Consider the following 25,885-nt stretch of genomic DNA (forward strand, 5'->3'; position numbering starts at 1 on the left):
CACAGATGGCTGTGGCCCACACAGTCACGGTGCTTGTATTTTTATACAGAGAGGGCTATGGCCCACACAGTCATGGTGCTTGTATTTTTATACACAGAGGGCTATGGCCCACACAGTCATGGTGCTTGTATTTTTATACAGAGGGCTATGGCCCATGCAGTCACAGTGCTTGTATTTTTATACACAGAGGGCTATGGCCCACACAGTCATGGTGCTTGTATTTTTATACAGAGGGCTATGGCCCACACAGTCACAGTGCTTGTATTTTTATACACAGAGGGCTGTGGCCCACACAGTCACGGTGCTTATATTTTTATACACAGAGAGCTATGGCCCACACAGTCACAGTGCTTGTATTTTTATACACAAGGCTATGGCCCACAAAGTCACGGTACTTGTATTTTTATACACAGAGGGCTGTGGCCCACAAAGTCATGGTACTTGTATTTTTATACACAGAGGGCTATGGCCCACACAGTCACAGTGCTTGTAATTTTATACACAGAAGGCTGTGGCCCACAAAGTCACGGTAGTTGTATTTTTATACACAGAGGGCTATGGCCCACACAGTCATGGTGCTTGTATTTTTATACACAGAGGGCTATGGCCCACACAGTTACGGTGCTTGTATTTTTATACACAGAGGGCTATGGCCCACACAATCACGGTGCTTGTATTTTTATACACAGAAGGCTATCGCCCACAAAGTCATGGTGCTTGTATTTTTATACACAGAGGGCTATGGCCCACAAAGTCACGGTGCTTGTATTATTACACAGATGGCTATGGCCCACAAAGTCACAGTGCTTGTATTTTTATACACAGAGGGCTATGGCCCACAAAGTCACAGTGCTTGTATTTTTATATACAGAGGGCTATGGCCCACAAAGTCACGGTGCTTGTATTTTTATACACAGAGGGCTATGGCCCACACAGTCACGGTGCTTGTATTTTTATACACAGAGGGCTAAGGCCCCCAGAGTCTTGGTGATTGTATACACAGTGGGGTTCAGCACCAAACAAGTTTTATTTTGTTTTTCTTTTTAAACTTTAAACTTTTTCTTTTTTTTTTACACACAGTCACTTGCAGTCAGTGTACCCCCTTACACAATCACAGCCACTTGTGAGTCTCTGGACACAGCACTTGATCAGCAGAGTATAGCACAGCATACATCAGCATGCAGTGTGCCCCCTTACAGTCACTTTTGCCAGCGCAGCCAATTGTGAGTCTCTTGGCACAGCACTTAATTAGCAGAGTATAGCGCAGCATCAGCGTGCAGTGTCTCCCCCTATACAGCCACTCAGCATGCCCCCTCAGCCAGACCGCCCACATGCAGAGTTGCGCACAGTACGGAGTGTGTAGAGGCGACCTCTCGCCTCTCGCGAGAGTTCAGCACTCTCGCGAGATCCGACGTCAGGACGCTGACGTCGGGCTCGCAGTGGTGATCCGAATTGGCGGGAACACCCGATCCTCGGCTCGGGTGGACTCGGATCCCCACTGTTTCTACAGAATCTGAACCGCTCATCTCTAATCCATATCAACAGTGTTTGATATGTCAGCTGCCATTAGATCAGCGTTACTCTGAATTTACCAGTGCCGTGTTGGCAGTAGGTGAGACCTGAAATAGGTTCTCCTGCTTAAGAAAAACTTAAACAAAATAAAACTTAACAAAAAGTAAAAATAAAAAAATTCTACCTTTGTTTATTTTTAATAGACTCTAAATAATATACTAGGAGGAATGGTTTAGTGTGGGGTAAGTTTCTAAGGTCAATGCAATTAGAAAAAAACAGATGGGGGTCCCGCCTTACAAGTTATTGTCTGGTGATCAGTGTGACATCCAGACAATAACCCCTGCATTGCAGAAAACATTAAAATGTTCTCACTCATCCTGGCTTCAGTTAACTTAGGGCGCATTTCATTCTAACTAGTAAGAAAACAAATACATTATAATTTTCATTTGCAGATTTTATTATGAAAATCTGTATGACTGTAGAATCCTGCTTTTTGCTGTTTTGGTAAGGCGGATTAATGCTGAAGCAAGAGCCACAAAGTATTTCTTGGTGGTGGTTTGAAAAAAAAATACACACATTTGATATTTAGTTCATTTTCTTGGAATTTCCATAAATAATAATTAAAATAAAAACTTGGAGTTCCCGCTTTCAAATCATGTGGCCCCTTAGTAGTTATTCTGTAGCGATCACCCTGCACTGCGGAAAACATTGGATGGTAGGGAGAACCAAAAAGTCTTCTCTCCCCCATACTGGCATGTACAAACACATTTGATCACCAGGCAGTGACTCCCAACATTACAGAAAGCATGTAGGGCCTGATCAGAGACTGACGTTGATGTTGTAGTCACTGGAGCAATGTTTTTCATATGCTCATGCATCTGAATCACCGCACATGTATCCTGATGGTGTCCGTACAGAATCACGCCCCAAGTCTCTGTTCTCATCATGCTTGGGGCTTGGCCAAAGCTCCTGGAACTGTGGAGCAGCCCCCATCACAATGTGGATGATGGGCACATGCGCGACTGTGGCCTGCAGATGGTACAGTGGTACACACACACATATATATATATATATATACACATACACACACATACCATGGTGGTCTTCTTGTTGGGGACTTCAAAGTCCCGACCGCGTCTTGGCAAACCGGGAACTCCCAAAAAGGGCCGTGGTTTTGCTAAGACATGCCTCCTAATGTGTGTTGATCTTGTGACGCCAGTGCTATTGTGAGTCAGTGTGACTCATTATAGTACCTGGCTAGCCACTGATTGCAGGCCCCTTCACATCTGTCACCCGATGCACACGCACCCCTAGCCCCCCCCCCAGTTGCAGCCCTGATTAGGCATTCCTGGGTGGCAACTGGGAGGTAACAGGGGTGACTAATCAGATGCATGCAGATGTTGCGACTTATGATAGTGTTGCTGGTTTTCACTGAAAGCGGTTGAGTACAGAGAGGGCCAAGCGATCACAGAAGACGCCTTACTCAGATGGATAATCTGCACCCACATAGGGCTGGTGCAATTTATGATGGTGCAATCACTGGTGGCATCTAAAGATGCTGCAGGTGGGTGTCTCAGGCATTGCACATTCAGACACACAGCTGTACAAGAGGGAAAGGGCTTGTAGCACCATTCGCATATAGTCGCAGATCCGACTTCAGCAAAAGACACATATGAGATAGGGGGACCCAATTCTGGGTCATATAAAAACAGGGGTCACCTCATGTGAAAACCGGTGTAGAATTCTGCTTTTTTTGGACAGGTGGATTAATGCCAAAGCAAGAACCACAAAGAATTTTGTGTTTATAAAAAAAACATTTGCTGAAAGTCTTCTGAAAAAAACCCCCCAAAACATGAAAATGTATAAATAGTGACATTGATGTTGGAATTGTGTCCAGCCCAAGTGCCAAAATACTCGCTACAGAGGAGAAGTGGGCTGGTCCTCCCGATATCAGCTAGACTGCAGAAGATGAGCCACACTTTACAATTTCATATGGTTTCAGTAGCTTGCATAAAACTGTGTGCTGCAGTAAGGTAACATGTACCAATTCTCCCTATGTCATGACTACATGTGTATGTATGGATGGTTTGTTGCCGTTCCTTCAATTACTGAAGCATATAAAGGGTGGAATTCTACCTAGTTACTACCTCTTGCTTCAGTTGGTGGCTTGGCAAATTGAACTGTTCTTACAGCTGCTGCAGTATTCTATATGCAGTTGCTGAATGCTGAAAATGCCCAGAAATTTTACGGGCCACAGCCAGCATCTCCTGCACGGGCATTTTAAGAAATTCTGAACCACCAAGTTTATTGCGTACAAAACATGGTACATGTTCAAATTCACCCAATTGTAGTGCTCATACATTGTTACTTGCATTATCAGAAATGACATATCCTGAGTACAGTCTATGGCCCGTATTCAATTTGGAGCGAAAAGCCGGAATCGGCGAAAAAGTTTCGGCGATGACATCATTCCGCCAGGCGGAAAAGTATCGCCGTATTCAATTTGAAAGACTTTCCGCCTAGGCGGAAAGTCAATGCAATGTAATAGGCGAAAAAGTTTCGCCTATGAATAGCAGGCGGAAAAAAGTGCAGAATTGGGTTTTTGGGGTACAACGTTGCGGGAACCCCCGTGCAGCCTTCAGACAGTCCCCCGAACACTCCAAAAAATCACTTTCATTTGGGGGTGAAAAAAAAAAAAAGTTTGGGGACAAAGTTAAAAACTAGCGAACTAGACTCCAGGGGGGTCCCCAAGTATGCCCCAGGTGTGTTTTTCATTGCAGGTGCTTGCGAAATTGGAATTTTTCACGATTTTTTAAACTTAACTTTAGCAATTTTAAAATATGCTGGCCCCCATTTTCAAGTACCCCAAATTTCCTGGGATATGTTATTTTCTGCAAAAAAAAATCCTGAATACTCTTCTTCACCACTTATACAAAAACGCTATTTAGCAGCTATTGAGCTCGTTTAAAAACACCAAATACCTTCAGCAAGCCAAATTGAGGGTAACCATAGCTAACCCCTATGGCAGGGCATCTTTTGGGGGGTGCCAGACTGATTTCCCCAAATCTGACAGGACTTTCCGCTTGTTTCAGTTTCGCCAGGTCCCGTTTTCACGTACTTTCAAATTGAATACGGGGATACGCGGGGACGAGCGCGATACTTTTCCGCCTGCAAAACATGCGAAGTAGGTGAAAAGTCCGGGAGGCGGAAAAGTATCTCGGCTCCGCTCAAATTGAATACGGCTCTTAGTGGGGTAAGCCATTTTGTTATCACATACTGTACCTGAGTTTTTTCAACAGATTGACACCTTTATGCTACTTAGTGAAACCAGTGATACAGAGAGTAACCTGCCTGTGAATAAGCTGGAGTTGTGTGTTAGAGATGGCTGCTGCTGAAGGTGATACACTCACCCAGTGGGCTGTCACAGTCATGTAATCTTTTGTTTGACAGTACTGCTTGTCCACATATCTGTAGCTAAGTGTATAGTCAGCACAATGGCATTTTCTTTGTTTAACATCCTGATATGACCTCAACTAATCGTCTAAACCAGATGCATTGATGGCAGATATTGGACGCAGATCTAATGCTAACATAACCGACATGGCTTCAGTGATCCGCTGTGCAACAGGATGGCGGATGTCTTACGTGGTTTCTCTTGACTGTTGTGTGAAACTACAAGTCTTCTTTTGGTCCCCTTATGTGATTAAGATTCACCCCCAGTAGAAACAGCCCTAGTGTGCAGGGATTCTTCTTCGGAATCATGGATAGAGGAGGAGTCAGTTTGTCATATTAATGAGGAGATTGATGATGAAGGTGTTGGCGGTGAAAATTGGATGTACCGATATCTGTCTATGCTGTTGGTAGCTTATACTGGACTGATTTTCCAGGTTTTATAAATAATTTGACTGCACTCACTGCAAATGACATAGCAGGAAGGAGGTGCCAAGATGATTAACATCCCTACCTCTACTTACACTGGCACTGCAAATGGCACAGATGCCTTGACAAAAGGATATGAGTAAAAAAGTTTCCACACAGAAGAGGTGGATTTTTGGTTTTATGCTCAAGCATGACAAGGTGCTTCTTCTTATCACTGGCAAGAACTGCTGCCACTGGTGGCTGACTTACTTTGACACAAACAATATCCTCCAGAATTTTATCAACTTGTTCTTGTCCAACACATTAATTGTCAACATCCTCAATGTCGGATATACAATTATCCCCCTCATCCTGTTGCACTTTCAAAGTACAGTAGCATCTTCAATTTCTATGTCTAAACCATCATCATCATTACTTTTACTACTACTCATCCTCACATTTGCAGAGGGTTCAGACATGGGGGAAGGAGGCTTCTCTAGAATTACAGTGTCAGAAATGTCAGACTTACACATAGCACCCTTAGACTCTCTTCAGAAATCTGTTACGTTTGTGAACACAGGGCATAATTTATTACGGATCGCTATTTCGATTTCAGCTGCGATTACGCACGCAGATCCATTGTGAAGATATGCTAATATTTGCAATCGCAATGCCATTGCAGCCCAACATAAAAATGCCCAATTCCTCTTACTCACATGCGTAATACTTTGCAACTCTTTGAAACCATCGGTAACATCGAGTACCATTGGAGCCTCACGCACAATTACAATAGGTGTAAATTTGCTGACCTCATCGCACGCAGTGAGAGCTCAAGCTGCGTTTGCCACCGCAGTGGATAATTTATGCACACCTGCATTTCGCCGACTGCCCCCAACAGTCACTTCCTGTCAATCACTCTGCGATGGGTCTGCGTAGTCATTGTGATCGCAGTCCCGATTGCAGTAAAGTGTTCACTCACGTGCACTGCGATGCTGACGCAGAACACAAACAATCGGCCAATTTCATGCATAATCGTAGTTGTGATCAGTAATGAATCAGGCCCTGAATCAATAATACCATAAACAGCCATTGATGTGTAACTTTAGAGAGTTAATATTTTCCGTGGTGAAAATTCCATACTTAAAAAAAGAATGAACAACAATTTGAAATGAATAAGAAAACATGATTATATTAACTTGACAATATCTGTCTCTAAACTGACGTAAACTGTACTGCAGATGGACTGAGCTATCTGAAACCGAATTTATAGGTTTTTGAACCAACACCACCTCCAGCAAACATATGGACAATTTCTCTAGATCCTGAACAAAAACCCACAATGCACAGATATTTATTTGGTCCTAATTCATTTGTACACAACTGTGTATCTCAATGGATGGGTGCAGGATGCCGGTGTTCGGGATCTTGGTGGTCAGAATCCCGGCACTGGCATCCCGACCAGGTTACAATCCCGATGGCTAAGTACACCTAATGCTCCAGTGCCTAAACCTAACCTCCCCCAGTGCCTAAACCTAACCCTCCCTACCTGTACTCTAAACCTTCCCCCCCAGCCTAAGCCTACCCCTCTCACTAGTGCCTAACCCTAACTCTCCCCCTAACCCTAGTACTTACATTCGGGATGCCAGTGCCAGTATTCTGATATGTGTTGTAATTCCAGCGGTCGGCATCCCGTTTCTCAATGTACTACTTGCTGACCAGTCATCCGTGCTAGTATTTGCCCTGATTGGTGTGAATTTTCAATTATTATTGTTTTTATTTTCTAGTTCTGGCTATATGGAATATGAAACTGCTCTAAATTTAACAAGATACCTTGAAAAAGAAATGGAGATCATCGTCTGGTACAGTGTACTGAAACACTTATTTTGCTCCAAAAAGTCCATGGTTACTTATCATTCTTTTCCACTAATGAAGGTACACGTTTCTTCACCTTGTTATTTTTAATATGTTTATATTTTGGGCACTAATTTGACGTATAATCTATGGTTTGGAAGTGTAAAACCTGTCATAAATAAGCCTACTATATAGACCACATTCAACATTTAATGTATAGTTTATCTTGATTCATATTTTCTTTTGTGACCAAGTAGCAAGTTCAGGGGCTGTGGTGATGCAAATCATGTTATGAAGCCACCACCCACTTTCATACTGAGGGTTCGTGCTGGGAGAACTCTTACGGACATTCCGGGAAAGTGTAGGAAAGTACAGATGTTTCCACATACATGTAGCCAGGGGCACCAAGAGGGGGGAGCGGGTATAATTTACCCGGTCCTGGGCTTCCTGAAGGGCCCGGCGGGGGCCTGGCTCTGGCACCGCCCCCTCCCTTCTCCCTCCCTCACAGCAGCCTAGCACACAGTGTGTGCTGAGCTGCAGTAGGAGACTGCTCGTGGCTGCTGAGCAGCAGGCACAGCAGTCTCCTTTGCGCCGGGCTGAGGGGCTCACAGTGCCCCCCCTCCCCAGCGTGCAGCGCTGCTTTGTGGCATTACAGAAGTGTGTGTTTTTTTTGCTCAAGGGGGTGTGGCTATGCCTCCCGTGATTAGGCCACACCCCCTCTTTGCCTGGGCCCGGCAGGGTCCTTTACGCCCCTGCATGTGGCCTCCTTACGCATTAAACAGCCCTTCTAGTCGTGCCATGCTGTGGCGTGACTCAGTAGCGCCGAGCGTCTTTTCATACGACTTTTTACCTTCCACTGCATCTTATTTGCACAGTGATGTGAATAGGATGAACAAGCGGCATCTGCTGATTAAAATGATATGTGGCATGCCTATATTCTGTGTGCTACTGCGGGTGTAGCCAGGCCCGCTGAGAGCCGTGGCGGGCCCGGGTAATAGGGGGCGTGGCCTAATCGTGGGAGGCATGGTCATGCCCCTTCCCGAAAAAAAAAAAAGATTTGCAGCGCCACGCGCTGGGGAGGGGGGGCGCTCTGGGCCCCCTCAGCCCTGCTCAAAGCCAGGGGGACGCGATCAGTGTGATCGCTGCTCCCCACAGGCATAGGAGACTGCTCAGCAGCCACGAGCAGTCTCCACTTCAGCACACGCTGTGTGCTGGGCTGCTGTGAGGGAGGGGGAGCGGCGCCGGACCCCAGCCCCCGCCGGGCCCCTCAGGAAGCCCGGGCCCCGGTAATCTGTACCCGCTCCCCCCCCCCTTCTCGGCGCCCCTGGGTGTAACTGCATGTGAAATGCTACTTTATTGTCACATCCACTGGCATATGGCCCGTGGGACATATTTTGCTCACCCCTGACGGGGATTGAGTATATTTCAGCCATATGGGAGTGGGGATAATGTGAGCTTCTCCAATAATCTTGGGGAGACAGTCCCCTCTTTCAAACAGTGTGCTCTCTTAGTAGTCATTGTCTGAAGACCATAGTAGTCTACACTACAGAACATGTAAAGAAGTTCAGAGATGTGGCTTTCTAATGCCCAGATCTCTCCTGTATTTCCATTAATAAACATAGGTGTGCCCTCATTTCATGCAGTAGGTTGTCTAGTTTTCAAAGCTGTATGTCTTGTTGGGCTACTATTTTATTCCTACTCATTCTGTGCATTTCATTCTAACTAGTAAGAAAACAAATACATTATAATTTTCAATTGCAGATTTTATTATGGAAACCTGTATGAATGTAGAATCCTGCTTTTTGCTGTTTTGGTGAGGCGGATTAATGCTGAGCAAGAGCCACAAAGTATTTCTTGGTGGTAGTCAGAAGAAAAAAAAAATTAATTTGATATTTAGTTAATTTTCTTGACATTTCCGTAAATAATAATTAAAATAAAAACACTGCTTTGGACTTATCGGGTTGTGTCAAGCGGTATCTTTTGGAAAAAAACAAGGTAGAATTTGTGTGAGTACTACATAAGCAAATTGCTGCTATTGATGTGGGAATGTGACCAGCCAGAAATGTGCCAACACAGGCTCAGTACACGGGTAAGAAGCTCAGCCACAAAGTGGTCTAATAGGGAGAAGCCATATATCTAGCAAAAACATCAGTTTATGACAGATTTAGTGCATTTCTTTCATTAATAAAAATACTCTTCACATAGATACAATAGTGTTGGGTGCTAGGGGGTATATTTACTAAAGTGAGAGTTTTTAGAAGTGGAGATGTTGCCCATAACAAATCAGATTCTGCTTATCACTTATCTAGCACCTTCTAGAAGATAACAGCTAAACCTGAATGGTTGCTATGGGCAACATCTCTACTTCTAACAACCCGCACCCGCATTAGTAAATATACTCCTAACAGTATAGCGTTAAACCTTTTTATACTTGCATTTCTTGGTATAAGAGTAAGATTAGTGGAGGGGGGTTAGGTGGGAAGCAATCGGGAAGCCGACTGCCTAAATACCGGCAGCCGGCTTCCCGACTGTCTTATCCCGGCATGGGTGAAATGCCGGGCGTCTAGATGTAGACGCCCGCATTTCCCCGATGCCGGGAGACCGGCGCCCGGCATCACGATCGTAGTGATGCCGGGCGCCGCGAGCGGACAGCCGCAGGGGGGGAGGGTTAGGTTTCGGGCTCCCGGGGGGGACTTAGGGTTAGGCACCCCCCCGGGAGGGTTAGGCTAGGGGGAGGGAGGGTTAGGCACCCCCGGGGGGTACTTAGGGTTAGGCAGCGGGGAAGGGGATGGTTAGGGTTAGGCACTTAGAGAGGGGATTAGGGTTAGGCACTTGGGGGGGAAGTTAGGGTTAGGCACCCCTAAGGAGGGTTAGGGTTAGGGAGGTTAGGTTAGGTTAGCAGATACTTACCTAGCCACGATCGGGATTTCCAGCGCTGACGGGTTTCCGCTGCTTCGCACTCTGCTCCTGTCGCGCTGCCGCTGACGGGAATCGAACCGCCGGCCGGTTAGGTAACTGGACAAGTCTAGTCTTCTGCTGTATTTATTGTATCTCCAAAAAATACAGAGCTCTTAGTTGCTCAAACTGGGTTGCCATACAATTCCTGTAGTATTCCTTTAGGATTTTCTGAAAGTACATAATTGACTTCCCACTGCACCTAGCTGTACATGCAAGGATCCTGCAGGCAACTCTCACAATAATGTATCCCTTAGATAGACTAGGTCCCCATGCATTCCCCCACATTAGTAAATGAAACCAACTGAATGTAGGAATATACAAATTGCCGATGTCGTCCTTAGTGTCACAAATGTCAAGCAACAGTTATTTTCTTATGATGTAAGTTATAATGGGGCATGCCAGAGATTGGGAAAATAATCATGGAGTGGGAAGAAGGGCATACGGTCAATATCCCGGCACATGGGATTCCGGCGTTTAGTATACTGGCGCCGGGAATCCCGACTCCTGGCAGAATCCTGGCGCCAGCATCCCGAAGGCAAGTAACGGGGTTAGGGGGAGGTTAGGTTTCGGCTTCGGGGATGGAGGGTTAGGGGGAGGGTTTTTATACCTGCTTACAGGTGTCGGTACCCTAACCTGGTCGGGTTGCTGGCATCGGGATTTTGACCGCTGGATCCCGAACGCCAAGCCAGAAGAAGTGGTGGGGGGAGAGGGTGAAGGGGTATAGGAAGGAATTGATTGTTAAGACCGTTTTTCTCTCCATGTTTTTAATCCATTGTGTATAACTGCACGTCTATTCTTTGTTTTAGAGATATGTTTTGAAAAGAATAAACCCATTATTCCAATACTACGCAAGTATCCTTCGCAGAAATTTTGATGAAACGGCTGATAACTTTTTTGTTCAGTAAGTACAACACAATTCTGTTATTACATACAATTATCCCACTTACTTTCCTGGAACAAATGTAGCTGTATTAATAACTAGCATTTAAGGATTTTTAATGCTTTTTATAAATGGTTCAATTTAACTCCTTGCAGAATGGAAGGCATTTCCTATCAGGATTTGATTCAAGTAACATCCCCCACCAAAAACATTTGTAATTAAAAACTTGTTGCTATTTTTATAATGATACAATAAATGAATTTCTTCACATTAAGCTTCACTTCCTTTGCCTGCATGGTACAGTATTTGGGGAAACTGCATGGTACGTTGGAGTTTAGCCTATCAGATTTCATAGTTATCACCCAAAGTTAGTTGCGTGTGCTCTATTTCCTGTTGTAATCAAATATATTACTTATTTCAAGGTTTATGCCATGGTAATGCAGTGTGCGTGAGTGTAAAGTTTTTTAAGGGGTTGAGAGCTTATTTACTATAATATGTAAAATGAGAATTGACAACAACATATGTTAAAAAGCATGACTGTGACTTTCCTGGAATCCAATAAAATCACAACAATCACGTTATCAATCAATAACATCATCTACTGCATATTAGGGGTGTGCACCGGCCACTTTTCGTGTTTTGTGTTTTGGTTTTGGATCTGGATCTTTCTTCGTGTTTTGGATCTGGATTGGTTTTGCCAAAACCACCCTTCCGTGTTTTGGGTTCTGGGTTTTGTGTTTTGGATCTGTATTTTTTTTAAAAAAAGCATAAAAACAGCTAAAATCACAGAATTTGTAGGTTTTTCTGCTCCTATGCTATTATTAACCTCAATAACCTTAATTTCCACTCATTTCCAGTCTATTCTGAACACCTCACACCTCACAATAGTGTTTTTATGTCCAAAACGTTGCACCGAGGTAGCTGGATGACTATGCTAAGCGACACGAGTGGGCGGCACAAACACGTGACCCATCTAGGCGTGAAACTGCAGTGGCAGACAGGATGGCAGTTTGAAAAACTAGGCCCCAAACTGTACATAATGCAAAGAAAAAAAAGAGGTGCAAGATGGAATTGTCCTTGGGCCCTCCCACCCACCCTTATGTTGTATAAACAGGACATGCACACTTTAACAAACCAATCATTTCAGCGCCAGGGTCTGCCACACAACTGTGGCTGAAATGATTGGTTCGTTTGGGCCCCCACAAAACAAGCTGGCAATTAATGTGTCCCTGCACAAACTGGCTCTATGGAGGCAAGATGTCATCCTCATCCTCCTCATCCACCGATTCCTCACCCTCTTCAGTGTGTACATCCTCATCCTCACAAAGTATTAACTCGTCCCCACTTGAATCCACCACCACAGGTCCCTCTGTACCTTCTGGAGGCTGGTCTCCCTGGAAGAGCTGATAATTCATTTTGATGAACATCATCTTCTCCACATTCTGTGGAAGCAACCTCCTACGCCTTTCGCTGACAAGGTTCCCGGCTGCACTAAACACTCTTTCGGAGTACACACTGGAGGGGGGGCAACTCAGGTAAAATAGAGCCAGTTTGTACAGGGGCCTCCAAATTGCCTCTTTTTCCTGCCAGTACAGGTATGGACTGTCTGCCATGCCTACTTGGATGCTGTCACCGATGTAATCATCCACCATTCTGTCAATGGTGACAGTATCATATGCAGTGACAGTAGACATGTCAGAAATTGTTGCCAGGTCCTTCAGTCCGGACCAGATGTCCAAACTTGGTCCTGCCTTACCTGCATCACCGCCAGCGGGTTGCTTAGGATACCTAAGTTTTTTCCTGGCAGCCCCAGTTGCAGGAGAAAATGAAGAAGGAGCCGTTGACGTGTTACGTTCCGCTTCAGCTGACAGTGTGTTCACCAGCAGGTCTTTGCACCTCTGCAGGCTTGTGTCGGCCGGAAAGAGAGACACCACATAGGCTTTAAACCTAGGATCGAGCACGGTGGCCAAAACGTAGTGGTCTGATTTCAACAGATTGACCACCCTGGAATCCTGGCAAAGCGAATGAAGGGCTTCATCCACAAGTCCCACATGCCGAGCGGAATCGCTCCGTCTTAGCTCCTCCTTCACTTTCTCCAGCTGCTTCTGCAAAAGCCTGATGAGGGGAATGACCTGACTCAAGCTGGCTGTGTCTGAACTGACTTCACGTGTGGCAAGTTCGAAGGGCTGGAGAACCTTGCACAACACGGAAATCATTCTCCACTGCGCTTGAGTCAGGTGCATACCCCCTCCTTTGCCTATGTCATAGGTGGATGTATAGGCTTGTATGGCCTTTTGCTGCTCCTCCATCCTCTGAAGCATATAGAGGGTTGAGTTCCACCGCGTCACAACCTCTTGCTTCAGGTGATGGCGGGGCAGGTTCAAGAGTGTTTGCTGGCGCTCCAGTCTTCGGCACGCAGTCGCTGAATGGCGAAAGTGGCCAGAAATTTTTCGGGCCACCCAAAGCGTCTCCTGCATGCCCCTGTCGCTTTTCAGAAAATTCTGCACCACCAAGTTTATTGTGTGAGCAAAACATGGGACGTGCTGGAATTTGCCCAGATGTAATGCCCGCACAATATTGGTGGCGTTGTCAGATATCACAAATCCCCAGGAGAGTCTAAGTGGGGTAAGCCACTGGGCGATGATTTCCCTCAGTTTCTCTAAGAGGTTGTCGGCGGTGTGCCTCTTACTGAAACCGGTGATACACAGCGTAGCCTGCCTTGTAACGAGCTGGCGTTTCTGAGATGCTGCTACTGGTGACGCTGCTGCTGTTGCTGCGTAAGGTGATACATCTACCCAGTGGGCTGTCACAGTCATATAGTCCTTAGTCTGCCCTGTTCCACTTGTCCACATGTCCGTGGTTAAGTGGACATTGTGTACAACGGCATTTTTCAGGACACTGAGGACACTTTTTCTGACGTTTCTGTACAGTCTCGGTATCGCCTGCCTAGTGAAGTGGAATCTAGACGGGATTTGGAACCAGGGACACACTACCTCCATCAATTGTCTAAATCCCACTGCACTAATGGCGGATACCGGACGCACGTCTAACACCAACATAGCAGTCAAGGCCTCAGTTATACGTTTTGCTTCAGGATGACTGCTGTCGTACTTCATCCTCCTCGCTAAGGACTGTTGGAGGGTCAATTGTTTAGTAAAAGTAGTGGTGTTCCTACTTCCTCTCTGGGATGATGAACGACTCCCAGCAGCAGCAACAGCAGCAGCGGCAGCAGTAGGCGTAGCAATGCAGGATCCTCCAGAGGAATCCCGGATAGGAGAGTCAGTCATGCCAGTGACATGGCCTGCAGGACTACTTCCGATCCTGACTAAGGAGGAAATTGACGAGGAGGGAGTTGACGGTGTGGTTTGCAGGCGCTTGGATACAACAGGACAACGGGATTTAGGTGTCCCTGGACTGCTTACGGTCTTAGCCAAAGTTTCTGAACTTGACAGTAACTTTTTATGAACGCGCTGCAGGTGCCGTATAAGGGAGGATGTTCCTAGGTGGTTGACGTCCCTACCCCTACTTATTTCACCTTTACATATGGTACATATGGCAAGACAGTTGTTGTCCGGATTTGGATAGAAATATTGCCAGACCAAAGAGGTGGAATGTTTGGTCTTCTGCCCAGGCATGACCGTGATGGGCTTTTTCATCCCACGGACAACAACTGTCTCCCCCGGAGCCTGATTTAAACAAACCACATCACCATCAGAATCCTCCTCGCCAACTTCCTCCTCAGCGCCAGCTACACCAGTATCCTCATCCTGTTGTACTTCAACAGTGACATCTTCAATTTGCATATCAGCAAGTGGACTGTGGGTGCTCCTTTCAGCACTTGCAGGGGGCGTGCAAATGGTGGAAAGAGCCACCTCTTCCCGTCCAGTGCTGGGAAGGTCAGGCATCGCAACCACCACCACACTTGGACTCTCCTTGGGGATTTGTGATATCTTCTTAGAAAGCACAGTTCTTCGCTGTGCTTTTGCCAGCTTAACTCTTTTGATTTTTTTAGTGGGAGGAGGGCTTCCATCGTCATGTGAAGCTGAACCACTAGTCATGAACATACTAGGGATCGACCTTAGCCGTTCCTTGCCACTCCGTGTCGTAAATGGCATATTGGCAAGTTTACGTTTCTCTTCAGCTGATTTAAATGTCTTTTTCAAGGTCATTTTCCTGAACTTTGCCATTTGGGATTGTATGTGCCCTCTACTATGACATTGGGCATCGGCCTTGGCAGACGACGTTGATGGCATGTTTTCGTCTATGTCATGACTAGTGGCAGCAGCTTCAGCACTAGGAGGAAGTGGTTCTTGTTCTTTCTCTATTTTATTTTTATCGGAGAAAGTTTGGTCCTCCATTTATGTTATATCGATTTGATATATACGTGCGGCTAAACACAGAAAATAATTTTTTTTTTGGTTTGGACTGGAGTGTACTTTGTGGGTTACAGCACCCTTTAACGGTCAAGCCAGCCGGCCCTTTACTTATGACACAGGCGCACTCTTGGCACTACTTTGTTGATGCACGTGCGGCTACTGCGCACACAATTCACAAACACAGAAAATAATTTTTTTTTGGTTTGGACTGGAGTGTACTTTCGGGGGTTACAGCACCCTTAACGGTCAAGCCAGCCGGCCCTTTACTTATGACACAGGCGCACGCTTGGCACTACTTTGTTGATGCACGTGCGGCTACTGCGCACACAATTCACAAACACAGAAAATAATTTTTTTTTGGTTTGGACTGGAGTGTACTTTCGGGGGTTACAGCACCCTTTAACGGTCAAGCCAGCCGGCCCTTTACTTATGACACAGGCGCACGCTTGGCACTACTTTGTTGATGCACGTGCGGCTACTGCGCACACAATTCACAAACACAGAAAATAATTTTTTTTTGGTTTGGACTGGAGTGTACTTTCGGGGGTTACAGCACCCTTTAACGGTCAAGCCAGCCGGCCCTTTACTTATGACATAGGCGCACTCTTGGCACTACTTTGTTGATGCACGTGCGGCTACTGCGCACACAATTCACAAACACAGAAAATAATTTTTTTTGGGTTTGGACTGGAGTGTACTTTCGGGGGTTACAGCACCCTTAATGGTCAAGCCAGCCGGCCCTTTACTTATGACACAGGCGCACGCTTGGCACTACTTTGTTGATGCACGTGCGGCTACTGCGCACACAATTCACAAACACAGAAAATAATTTTTTTTTGGTTTGGACTGGAGTGTACTTTCGGGGGTTACAGCACCCTTTAACGGTCAAGCCAGCCGGCCCTTTACTTATGACACAGGCGCACGCTTGGCACTACTTTGTTGATGCACGTGCGGCTACTGCGCACACAATTCACAAACACAGAAAATAATTTTTTTTTGGTTTGGACTGGAGTGTACTTTCGGGGGTTACAGCACCCTTTAACGGTCAAGCCAGCCGGCCCTTTACTTATGACACAGGCGCACTCTTGGCACTACTTTGTTGATGCACGTGCGGCTACTGCGCACACAATTCACAAACACAGAAAATAATTTTTTTTTGGTTTGGACTGGAGTGTACTTTCGGGGGTTACAGCACCCTTAACGGTCAAGCCAGCCGGCCCTTTACTTATGACACAGGCGCACGCTTGGCACTACTTTGTTGATGCACGTGCGGCTACTGCGCACACAATTCACAAACACAGAAAATAATTTTTTTTTGGTTTGGACTGGAGTGTACTTTCGGGGGTTACAGCACCCTTTAACGGTCAAGCCAGCCGGCCCTTTACTTATGACACAGGCGCACTCTTGGCACTACTTTGTTGATGCACGTGCGGCTACTGCGCACACAATTCACAAACACAGAAAATAATTTTTTTTTGGTTTGGACTGGAGTGTACTTTCGGGGGTTACAGCACCCTTAACGGTCAAGCCAGCCGGCCCTTTACTTATGACACAGGCGCACGCTTGGCACTACTTTGTTGATGCACGTGCGGCTACTGCGCACACAATTCACAAACACAGAAAATAATTTTTTTTTGGTTTGGACTGGAGTGTACTTTCGGGGGTTACAGCACCCTTTAACGGTCAAGCAAGCCGGCCCTTTACTTATGACACAGGCGCACGCTTGGCACTACTTTGTTGATGCACGTGCGGCTACTGCGCACACAATTCACAAACACAGAAAATAATTTTTTTTTGGTTTGGACTGGAGTGTACTTTCGGGGGTTACAGCACCCTTTAACGGTCAAGCCAGCCGGCCCTTTACTTATGACACAGGCGCACGCTTGGCACTACTTTGTTGATGCACGTGCGGCTACTGCGCACACAATTCACAAACACAGAAAATAATTTTTTTTTTGGTTTGGACTGGAGTGTACTTTGGGGGTTACAGCACCCTTTAACGGTCAAGCCAGCCGGCCCTTTACTTATGACACAGGCGCACTCTTGGCACTACTTTGTTGATGCACGTGCGGCTACTGCGCACACAATTCACAAACACAGAAAATAATTTTTTTTTTGGTTTGGACTGGAGTGTACTTTCGGGGGTTACAGCACCCTTAACGGTCAAGCCAGCCGGCCCTTTACTTATGACACAGGTGCACGTTTGGCACTACTTTGTTGATGCACGTGCGGCTACTGCGCACACAATTCACAAACACAGAAAATAATTTTTTTTTTGGTTTGGACTGGAGTGTACTTTCGGGGGTTACAGCACCCTTAACGGTCAAGCCAGCCGGCCCTTTACTTATGACACAGGCGCACGCTTGGCACTACTTTGTTGATGCACGTGCGGCTACTGCGCACACAATTCACAAACACAGAAAATATATTATTTTTTTAGCACTTGGGGGGAGCACCCCTGATGGACAGAGCACCCCCTGGACAACACTACAGCACTCCTTTAGGACTGGGACACTGCACAGGACTTTGGAGTGGACACAGCCCCTATGGAGAACTGACTGCACAACACAGTCCAGCCAGCCCCTATGGACTTTGAAGTAGTGGACACAGCCCCTATTAACAACAGCAGCACAGCACAACACAGCCAGCCCCTATGGACTTTGAAGTAGTGGACAACAGCAGCACTACACTACACTACACTACACAGCCCTAACTCCCACCCTCCCTCTTCACTGTCCACAGCCGAGAGAGAAAATGGCGCCGACGCGGGTACCTTATATAGGATCCAAAACCTGCGAGACTCGGAAGGCGGGATGATGACGTTTTGCCTCGATTTCAGATCCGAGTCAGACGGGAAAAGTCGAGCCTGACTCGGATCGGAAAAAAAATGATGCTAGTTGTGCTAGTGTTGTGGATAGGATCTATTTAAACCACAGGGAATACATTAACTTCCTTCTCATTAGGGTGAGTATACCTTTATGTGTGTCACTAAGTTCAGTGTAAGGATATACCGCTGTTAATATCATGCCCATTGCGCAATTTCATGTATTCAGTTATTTTTTGTGAGTTTAACAGTGAGTTTACCCTGTTTACAATAAATATGATTTACTTTTTGTTAAATAAGCCATTTAATGTATGCAGAGGTTGATGTTCCTACTTAATTTGTTTGAATCTTCTGTTGTTGTTTTTTAAAGTAGAGGCATCAGTGATATTTTCAAGACCGCTTGCTCCCTTGGACTGCAAGATTGTCTTGATTTGGCAAGAGAACTCTATACAAACTGGATGAATAATTCTACCAATAATGAGTAAGTCATGTAGCATGTATGCATTAAAAGGTGTCTTAGGAAAACAAAACAAAATAAGGGCTGTAGGGAGGGCGCCATTCCCCACGGCCCCTGTATCTGGCTAGCAGAGTCCCTTTCCAGGCCAGTAGCGCTGCTGCAGTGCTGCTCAGAGCCTCCAAAGGATGCTCTTGGCAATCACCCTTCAGTGTGTAGCGCAGCCCGCTGTGTGTCCAGAAAGCTCGCTAGACTCTCCTGCCAGGCCCCACCCCCTGGATGACATCAGGTTCTCTTGGGCAGGGCAAGCATAGGGCAGTAGTGAGCTCTGCTCCAGCACTATTCAAAATAATTGCTGCTGTGTGACATGTCTGTCCTAGGGGCTAACAATCACACTAATTACTTACTCTGTAAAAAGAAATATGAATTTCACATCAACAGTATAACGGTTTATTAACAATAGAAGCCAGATTATTGGTGCGCCGGGGACAGTTTTGCATTTGTACAGTTATATTAGAAATGTTGTAACTGATAGTGAATAAAAGACAAGGGATACAGCAGTTGAACTTCAAAAGGCAAGAACAATGTTATTATCATTATTGTTTATACCTAATGTTACTTTCTGATTAGTTAATTTATACAATATCTATGATATAGAATACCACAATCCATTAAAGGCCCCATCTATTGCTATGGCATTGCGGAGGGTGGTGAAAAGGAATGGGACTTTGCTTGGAATCTGTATAAAAAATTGAATATTGATGATCCCTGGGAGCAGAGATTCCTAAATCATGGCCTGAGCTGTACTAAGGAACCATGGCTGCTATATCGGTAAGCAGAACCAAACATACAAATGTCATACATGTACATCTCCAGCTTTTTATGCAAGAAACACTGCATCCAAATATTGTATTCACTTTTCCTATATGGTACATATATTTCTCATTTGATATGCACAGTTTTTCAGCTATTTGGAACATGAGTGGCAGTTTTTCTTGTCTACACACCCAGAAATCTATACTATAACATAGGAAAGACTTCTGTATATATGATAACCTTTTCTTCCATTGCACTTATACTGTACATTGGTGTTAGCCCCTCTCATGGGACCCACGCCATTTGGGCATTAAAGTTGTGTTCCATATTCATTTGTATTGGAGGCCATACTGGTGAGCACAGGGGATTCACCGGAAGAGAGTGACCCAAAACTGATATGGCAGGTGGGTGAGTGCTACAACCCTGCAATCAGAAACTGGCTATCAGTTTAGTCAGTGTGTTGGATCCCCCTTTGCTGTAGCTGTTTTACTCCAGAATTCCAGTGAGTGCTGCACCACACAAAGGACACTAGTCCCAGGAGACCTCCACAGTCTACACACTGTAGTCTACTCCAACACCTGCAGATTGAAAGACCCTTTGGCAAACTGTATGGATGCATACACATATAAACAGCATAGATGATAATGTATGTCCTGTATTATGGGTCCAGTAAAGGAAAACCAACCTACTATATATCAAACAAGAAAACTTAATCAATTCTTACACAACATACATTGAACACTTAACCGGTATTTCAGAGTGACAGATGTAACATAAGAAAACAACCTGTAAATTCTGCCTAGGTGATCTATATTCACACCATTGTTTTGTATTGGTGACTATGTGGAGGGAGGTGGGGGGTCGTACAAGAGTGGCTGCCCATTGAAATCTTGATATGTTATATAGAGCATTAGAGAGAGACTACGGACTGTACTGTATTTATAACTGTAGCTTAATTGCACAGATATATATCATTCTATACAGAGAACTTTAGCTTATATATACATACTGCCTAAAGTTTTAGAACACCTCTGTTTTCAGTTTTTATTGAATTTAAGCAATTCAAATTCAGTGAATAATCTGAATAGGTAGAAAGGTAAGAAGTAAACTACTAGAGGTTAAACAATAGTTTAGGATAGCAAAAACTGAAAAATGTATGTGAATTTTAAAGTTATAAAAAAAGGGAACAAGTAATGAATTAAGAAAAGCTGTTCTGCAGCAATTATAAAGAGGCTTGTTTGGGCTCTGAAGCACCACCAGTGGACCACTGGAGACTGGAAGAAGGTTTTATGGACCTATGAATCAAAATTTGACATGCTTGGTTCACCACGCAGGGTTTATGTACGCTGTTGAATAGGCAAAAGGATGGTTCTGTTTGCAAGCCTTCGCTTCACATTGCGTTTAAGCCCAAAATTAAAAGGGTAAAGCAATAGCAAAACACCCTATGTTTGGCTTCTAAAAGCATTGCCCTTTTAAAATTTGGGCTTAAACACGCTGGGAAGTGGTGACTGGTAATAGCTTAGTAAATAAACCCCAGTGTCACCAACTGTCAAATATGGAGGAGGAAGTGTGATGGTCTGAGGCTTTTTTGCTGGATCCCAAGTGGGCGACTTACAGAGTCACGGGGATACCGGACCAAAAAGGCTACCACAGTATTTTGCAGCACCATGCAATACCCTGTAGATAATGACCCAAAACGAACCTAAAAAAATTCTAGTAGGCAAAAAGGTTTGAGCTGATTCATACATATTCGCATTTAAATTGCTACTTTTTATTGTATTTTCACATACATAAATACATAGAAAAATTCAAACATAGTAGTTTTCGCTATTCAAATTAAAGAAACTTTCAAAATACTATAAAATGTAACCCAGGGGCGTAGCTAGATCTTTGTGGGCCCCATAGCAAAATTTTGAAAGGGCTTCCCCAGGGTTCCTCTAGAGTGATGTGGAAGGGGGAGGTGGGACAGAGCAACTGGGGGGAGGTCAGAAAAGCATATGGGGCGGGGCCTCGCAGAGTGGAGGGTGGGATGGGGCAGGGTAGAGATGTCATTTACATGCAAGATCTAACTAAATAAAAAGCTGTATACATTCACAGAAGTATGCACTAACCTTGAGATATTTGGCTGCACAGGTTCCAGCTCTGTCGCCTGATATAGGGCCCCATTTACAAATGAAGGGAAATACCAGCGGGAATTTTCGTTTAGTATCACTGTGATACAAATGAAAATTCCACTGGTATTTAGTAATACTTACCCCTCCGGCGAGGTCCCGCGAAGTCCAGCGGAATCCTCGTCCTCGACGAGGTCCTCTGCTGGGCTGCTGGCAGCCTAAAACTGCCAGCGACGGGGCTCCAGGGTCATGCGCATGTGCGACGGTCCGTCTGCGCATGTGCATGACAGGGAGACCTGGCAGTGCCTGGAAGGCTTGGTTGAAGCCGGAAAGGCACCGCCGGGTCTCCATTGCCGGCAATGGGGCCCGCATCGCTCTCGCCATCTTTTAGATGGCGAGAGCGATGTTGTACAAACAGCGGTAATCTAAGATTACCGCTGTTTACTAAATACAGCAAGATGGTATACCCCTTTAGCGAGCGCTAAAGGGGTTATATTTCGCTTGTAAATGGGACCCCTAGCTCCTTATTGTTCTGCTGAACTTGGCCTGCAAGTTCCCCCCAATCTAACCCTATATGTTCTGGCTAACTTTCTCTCTTCTCCTAAGCCCCCTGGGCCATACCTGCTGTCCCTCTTTCCTCCCAGCTAACTCTCTCTCTTCTCCTGTCCCATGCTGCTGTCCCTCTCTCCCCCCAGCTAACTCTCTCTCTTCTCCTGTCTCATGCTGCTGTCCCTCTCTCTCCCCAGCTAACTCTCTCTCTTCTCCTAAGCCCTGTGGACCCCTGCTACTGTCCTTCCTAATTCCCTCCCACCAGCAAACCCTGTCTCTTCTTCTGTAGCCCCTCCCCCGCTAGTCATACGGCCTCCCCTTGCTCCTCGTATGGCCCACCCATCTATTAGCCTAGTCTTCCCCCCCTCTCATCTGGCTCACCCCTCTGCTTATCTAACCTGTCCCCTCTCATCTGGCCCACGCTCACTCTCCTTATCTGTCCCGTCCCCTCTACTCTTGCTCTGCATAATAGCTGCATGCAGATGAGCACTTGCAGGGAGCAGATGGGGGACCTGAGCAGTGGCGGATTTTACCTAGGGACTGCAGCCCCCCCCATTCAAATCTCCCACCTGCAGGGACTGTCTAGAAGTGGCAGTGACCTCTAATTGGAAGCACTCCCTGCTGATCACAATCAGAAAGGGAGTCTCAGGTGGAGGTGTTTTCCCATGGGAAACCACCCCATGCTATTACGGCAGCGCTATCTGGCTTCTAGGGGTTGCAGCTGATGCAGTCTATAGAAGCCAGCCTGTTTGCTAGCAGTGCCAGTCTTAAACCATGTGCCCCCTTATTTAGGCCCTACCCCACCACTGGACTTAAGGCCCGCCTCCGGTGACATCAGCTGTAATCATCGGGATGGCAGGGAGGAGAAGGCTGCATAGACTGCAGTCTATGACATGCAGACCCCCTGGCCACACAGGTAAGGAGCCGCCACTGGACCTCGGACACGGAAGCTCGGAACAAGTGCCCCAGTACTGCCCCTTAAACTGATTCTGCTGCGGTGCTGCCTGCCCTGATTAGATGTCCACACCTCCTCCCACGGACATCACAGCAGGGCAGAAAGCACCGCAACAGCTAATATTGTTTTGTGGCTGTTACCCTGGCAGACAGTGCTGCGTGACTGGATACAGGGGGAGCGAAGGGCCCTGGAGGCAGCCCGTTTCTGTAGTAGCTGCAATAACAGTAATTACGTCTATGAAGTAACCTATTAACATCAAACAGCCAACATTTTACAATATACTTTATCTGTAACTTGCTATTTGGAACCAAGAGAAAAATCACTATCAAAAGGTTACAGGTCCTCGAACCAACCAAATTTCAAACCAGCTTGAATATCAGTATAACATCTGTACTTCTCATTATTTATACAACTTGCATTTTCTAAAAATGTGTTCACAAAGAAAAATAATGAAAATATTGCAGCATGTTTTTACTGACTTGATGAGTGTTGTATGCTTTGTTTGTGCAGTTACTTGGAGAATACCATGGACATTGATTCTGAAGATATAATGAGTGTCCTGTTGGGAATGTTTAAAAATAATATAGGAAGACACATAGGTTGGGAGTTCCTGAAAGAAAACTGGCAAAGACTAAATGATATGTAAGTACTTAGGTGTTGTGTAGCCTTGTTGACTGCAAGATATTCTAACTACTAGCACATTGCTTACAGAAATATCAATAATATCATGCAGCCCATAACCCTATACAAATTATTGGCTATTCGTATAGTTCCCAAACATGCATTAATTTTGCCAACCGGTTGACCCAATTTAGTGGCATGTGTGACAAAATATTGAAAGATCCAATCAAAATAAATGGTGCCATTGTTGGCTATCCCTATAACATTATATATGCTACGTGTCCCACTCTTAGGTGCACACAGCTATCCTTTCATAAACAAAGCAACTTAAAATGAGAAATACTTTCCACTTGTTTATTGTCTTGAAACCTGGAATCTTATCACACTATTAAAGAACTGGAAAGTTCTATTCACCTCCTGAAAAGCCAAGCAACAAGTGAATACATTAGGTGTCCCTGCTCCCATCCCTGACATTATATCAATAGCACTCATCATTATATTCATGTCTCTCCTCCCTTCAGACCAGCTGGACATTAAGTTCATAGCACCTACATTACAGTTATTTAAAGACCTCCTTCGTCCAGAAAACTATAAAATTACATTTTCCACCAACTAACCCAGTTATTAAATTATTATCCCTCATTACTATAATCCAACTCAACATTAAACAAATAGAATTTACTTTTCAGAAATAACAAAGGCCCTAGCTTCCCAAAGGCCCAATCTCTTGCCAATGATTTTCACTGCAAAAAGGGGAAACGAAAGTTTTGAAAAATTGTTTAGGCAGCAATCTGCTCCTGTTTGCAATTAAGGCAAAGCGGTAGCAATCTTCTGCCTGCGAGTTTAGTCACCTGATGCAGAGGAAGAACTATGGGAGACAATGGAGGCGCCTGCTGCCAGGCTCCAGCACTGAAGGGGCACCTCCTACATTGCCCACAATATATTCACCCCACTTAGGGCTGTAACTATATAACCGGAGTGTACCGCCACGGCCGCCCAAAACATGGCACCTCTTCCTGCAACCAGAGAAGCCACTATATACTAGTGGAGAGCTCCGTGTCAGACCATCAGCTGCCGCCTCCGTCTATCTATAGCCTGTCCCTGCTCCTCAGTAGCTTCTTTTGTCAGTTTGACACATCCGGCGCCCCCATCACCTACAACTCTCTGTCTCACTCCTCCATGGCATGCCTATATTCTGTGTGCAACTGCGGGTGTATCTGCTTGTGAAATGCTAAATTATAGTGTCAGTGGCTGTGATGGGGGGAACCAAATTATAACTTGCCTCCGGGCGTCTGGGATGAATTTACACCAGATAATGCTTGCTAGATTAATGCAGGTACTGTACAGGCTGCATGTGGGCTTAGTGGCCTGATGGAAGATTGCTAGCTAGATTAATGCAGGGACAGACTGAATGTGGGATTAGTGGCCTGATGGGAGATCACTAGCTAGATTAATGCAGGGACAGACTGAATGTGGGATTAGTGGCCTGATGGGAGATCACTTGCTAGATTAATGCAGGGACAGATTGCATGTGGGTTTAGTGGCCTGATGGGAGATCACTAGCTAGATTAATGCAGGGACAGACTGAATGTGGGATTAGTGGCCTGATGGGAGATCACTTGCTAGATTAATGCAGGGACAGACTGAATGTGGGATTAGTGGCCTGATGGGAGATCACTTGCTAGATTAATGCAGGGACAGATTGCATGTGGGTTTAGTGGCCTGATGGTCACTTCAGTGTATATAGTAATAATAACCAAATATATCCCCCACAAGATGGGAGAATGCTAGCTTAAAGTAAGAGCAGACTGCATGTGAGTTTAGGGGCCTGCTAGGAGAATGCTAGCTAGATTAAAGTAAGAGCAGACGCGTAATTCCCAAAATATTTTATTAAGTGTTGACACTACCAAAGCGTTCGATACTGTGCTTTGGCCGCACTTATTTTCAGTATTGCAACATAGAAATTTCCATCTGGGCTTTATTAAAATTATTCAATATTTGTATTCGTCTCCTTCCACCTCCCTGTTACTTAATGGATATTGCAGCGAACCCATTGTAATGCACCGAGGAACACACCAGGGATGCCCTCTTTCCCCACTTTTATTTAATTTGGCTATTGA

At 45.4% G+C, this 25,885-nt stretch overlaps 1 protein-coding gene across 1 annotated transcript in view; it reads left to right on the top strand.

Annotated features, from left to right (window-relative positions):
* LVRN (laeverin) overlaps positions 1-25,885 on the top strand; it is a 147,796-nt gene that overhangs the window by 111,580 nt on the left and 10,331 nt on the right. Inside the window, exons 14-18 of the mRNA XM_088477703.1 lie at positions 7,155-7,302; positions 10,986-11,080; positions 18,630-18,740; positions 19,371-19,544; positions 23,655-23,786. Coding sequence (XP_088333829.1) covers positions 7,155-7,302; positions 10,986-11,080; positions 18,630-18,740; positions 19,371-19,544; positions 23,655-23,786 — 660 coding nt within the window. The remainder of the gene's footprint in view (positions 1-7,154; positions 7,303-10,985; positions 11,081-18,629; positions 18,741-19,370; positions 19,545-23,654; positions 23,787-25,885) is intronic.

The sequence above is a fragment of the Taudactylus pleione genome, unplaced genomic scaffold, assembly GCF_031769625.1.
Source record: "Taudactylus pleione unplaced genomic scaffold, aTauple2 ptg000202l, whole genome shotgun sequence".
Lineage (NCBI taxonomy): Eukaryota > Metazoa > Chordata > Amphibia > Anura > Myobatrachidae > Taudactylus > Taudactylus pleione.